The sequence below is a fragment of the Pterocles gutturalis genome, unplaced genomic scaffold (genome assembly GCF_000699245.1).
Source record: "Pterocles gutturalis isolate BGI_N339 unplaced genomic scaffold, ASM69924v1 scaffold49130, whole genome shotgun sequence".
Taxonomy (NCBI): Eukaryota; Metazoa; Chordata; class Aves; order Pterocliformes; family Pteroclidae; genus Pterocles; species Pterocles gutturalis.
The window spans coordinates 1-2,279 of record NW_010147708.1 but is presented as its reverse complement, the minus strand read 5'-3'; the positions used below and the strand labels follow the sequence as shown (position 1 = coordinate 2,279).

Sequence of the window (2,279 nt, the reverse complement as noted above, 5' to 3'; positions counted from 1 at the left end):
TGCTGCTGGGTGCCTTCCAGGGAGACATCCCAAGATATCATTGTGTCAAGGCTAATGCAGCTGTTACGAGCTTAATAAACAGAGGACTTTTTTTTTTTTCTAATTTTAAAGCTACGCAGTGGTCTTCATGAAAAGAGAACAGCAACAGCTGTTTATCAGAAGTAGTGCAATTCAAGGTTCATGTTTATTCCGTGTTTATTATTTCATCTCACATCCAAAGAACTGCTTTTCTTTAATTCTTGAAACAGAAGCTATATTTGCTGCTTAGAGCATAAAAAATATTGACAGTAGTTAGAAAGTTTCACCAACAGAAGAGACCCTAAGGAACATGCATATATTTTGAAAGCTGGAATATAGTAATGCAGCGCTAGGGACAGTTGAATTGAATTACAAATATAGCTTTTGTTGCTTCAATTTATTTTTTTTTTTATTTGGATGGCTTACACAAGTAGTGAAGCATCCATATTTGAGCCCTTTTTCCTGCACTGTCACTATGGTTATATCTCTGACAGCTGTCCAGAGTTGTACAAAGCGTCTGGGCTATACAGACCTACACTGAAGCAGGTCTTCATCTGACACTTGTCTCTACCTCAGTAGCATCTATTTCAGGATCCATATCCCACCCCACACCCTGGTTAACCATGCCACCCAGGTTTTCCTTTTAAGATCTGCTGCTACAGTAAGGAGTTCCCGCATTCCTTAATGGTGGTGAAAGATGCCCAGCTCAGTAAGGATATCCGAGTTCAGCGGAACAACTCTGCCCTCACAGTTCACATCTCAAGGTCCTACCTTTGACACTTGAAGGGGTCTTTTCTGCTCTGAACCCCCTTGTAGCCGGAAGCCCCAGGGGGCACCTCCAGACAGAATGATGAGCATTTCTTCTTCAGCTCCCATGATTTCTGCGCTTTGGATACCTTCTGCCAACTTCAAAACAGACTCCACTTCTTAACAGGTGGTATCTTCTACTCCCATCTTCACAATTCACACCACAATTCACCGGTCCCCCAAAAGGCCCTCTGCTCACTTTCTCCTTCAAATTCACACACGCGCAACTGGAGAGTTGAGACTGTCAAGCCCAGCCTTCCCTGCTCTTCTGGACTCTCAGCTGCTGCTCTGCCTATGATTAGACATTTGATTCTGCTCTTGGGAAGGGGCCAGAGTTGTCCTACACACGTGTCATGTCAATCTCACACCCTCTGTGCCCCCCCACTTACACCATGGATCTCTCACCGGAGCGTGGCTGAAAATAGCGCACCTCCTGTCTCTCCAGAGCTTTGTCTGACACTTTTAAAGCTGGAAGTATTTCAATAAAAAATTTATTTCCACTTCCCATTCCAAATGCAAATCCTAGAGCGACCCAGCACTCAGGATTCATTTGTATGAGTTCCAGACAAGGAGACAACACAGGCACAAACTTGTACAAGATCACGTGATAGCACCTGACCCTGAGAAGCTGAACAAAACCAGTTTACAAGTGGTGTGCTCTCCACCTTTGTTTTCTCTGTGCAGCTAGTGTCACTACACAGTAGCACTACCGGTCTGCCCTGAAAAACCACAGGCAGATTATAGATGTGCTCCCTCTGCAGTTTGCTGCCCCCTGACATCCCCTACAGCTGCTCCTAATATTAGGCACTGGGACCAGAATAACCAGGATTAGCTACACAGATGGGATTGAAACAGTTCTCTGTGGGGCACTGCATAGGCTCCCCAATGGCCAAGAGAATAGCTTTGCGCCCAGTTCCTTCACTGTCTTCTCTTTAGGACCATGGCAGACATGACATCTTGGCTATCCCAAGACAGCTTGATCCCGTGGAGTTATAGAACAAATAAAGTCCATTTTATTGTGGATTCCCCCTTTTGCTACAGGGCTTAAAACATAATTTTCTGTTAATATCCTGAGGACAAACTTATCTCTTCTGTATTCTGCACATGCTTATCTCTCAGTGACTAACAAATGCCAATCTCTGTGACACCCTTGTGCTCTAACACTCAAAGGACGCGGTTTTGCCGTGACACCATTGCTCAGCTGGCTACTCCGCTGCCAGTACAATACCACTACTCATCCAGTGCCATTGCGTGATGCTGGTGGGCGCACACCAACAAAACGTGACGAGGCAGCGAGCAACTCTTGCACCACCATTGCATTTCGGTGCAAAACTGGCCCCAGGTCCTCCTGTGTCGCGGTCTGTCACAGGCCGCTGACGGGACACACGGCCGAGAGCACCATGACCGGGGGGGGCTGCGGCTCGGCAGCGTTCGGCCGCGGTTGTGCTGCAGCG

The 2,279-nt window shown here is 46.8% G+C and overlaps 1 protein-coding gene across 1 annotated transcript in view; it reads right to left on the bottom strand.

Annotated features, from left to right (window-relative positions):
- Nucleotides 1–1,109, bottom strand: part of SYNPO2L (synaptopodin 2-like) — a 35,521-nt gene extending 34,412 nt beyond the window's left edge. Inside the window, exon 1 of the mRNA XM_010086133.1 lies at nt 790–1,109. Within this exon, the coding sequence (XP_010084435.1) occupies nt 790–894 (105 nt within the window). The 5' untranslated portion in view covers nt 895–1,109. The remainder of the gene's footprint in view (nt 1–789) is intronic.
- Between the last annotated feature and the right edge of the window lie 1,170 nt (nt 1,110–2,279).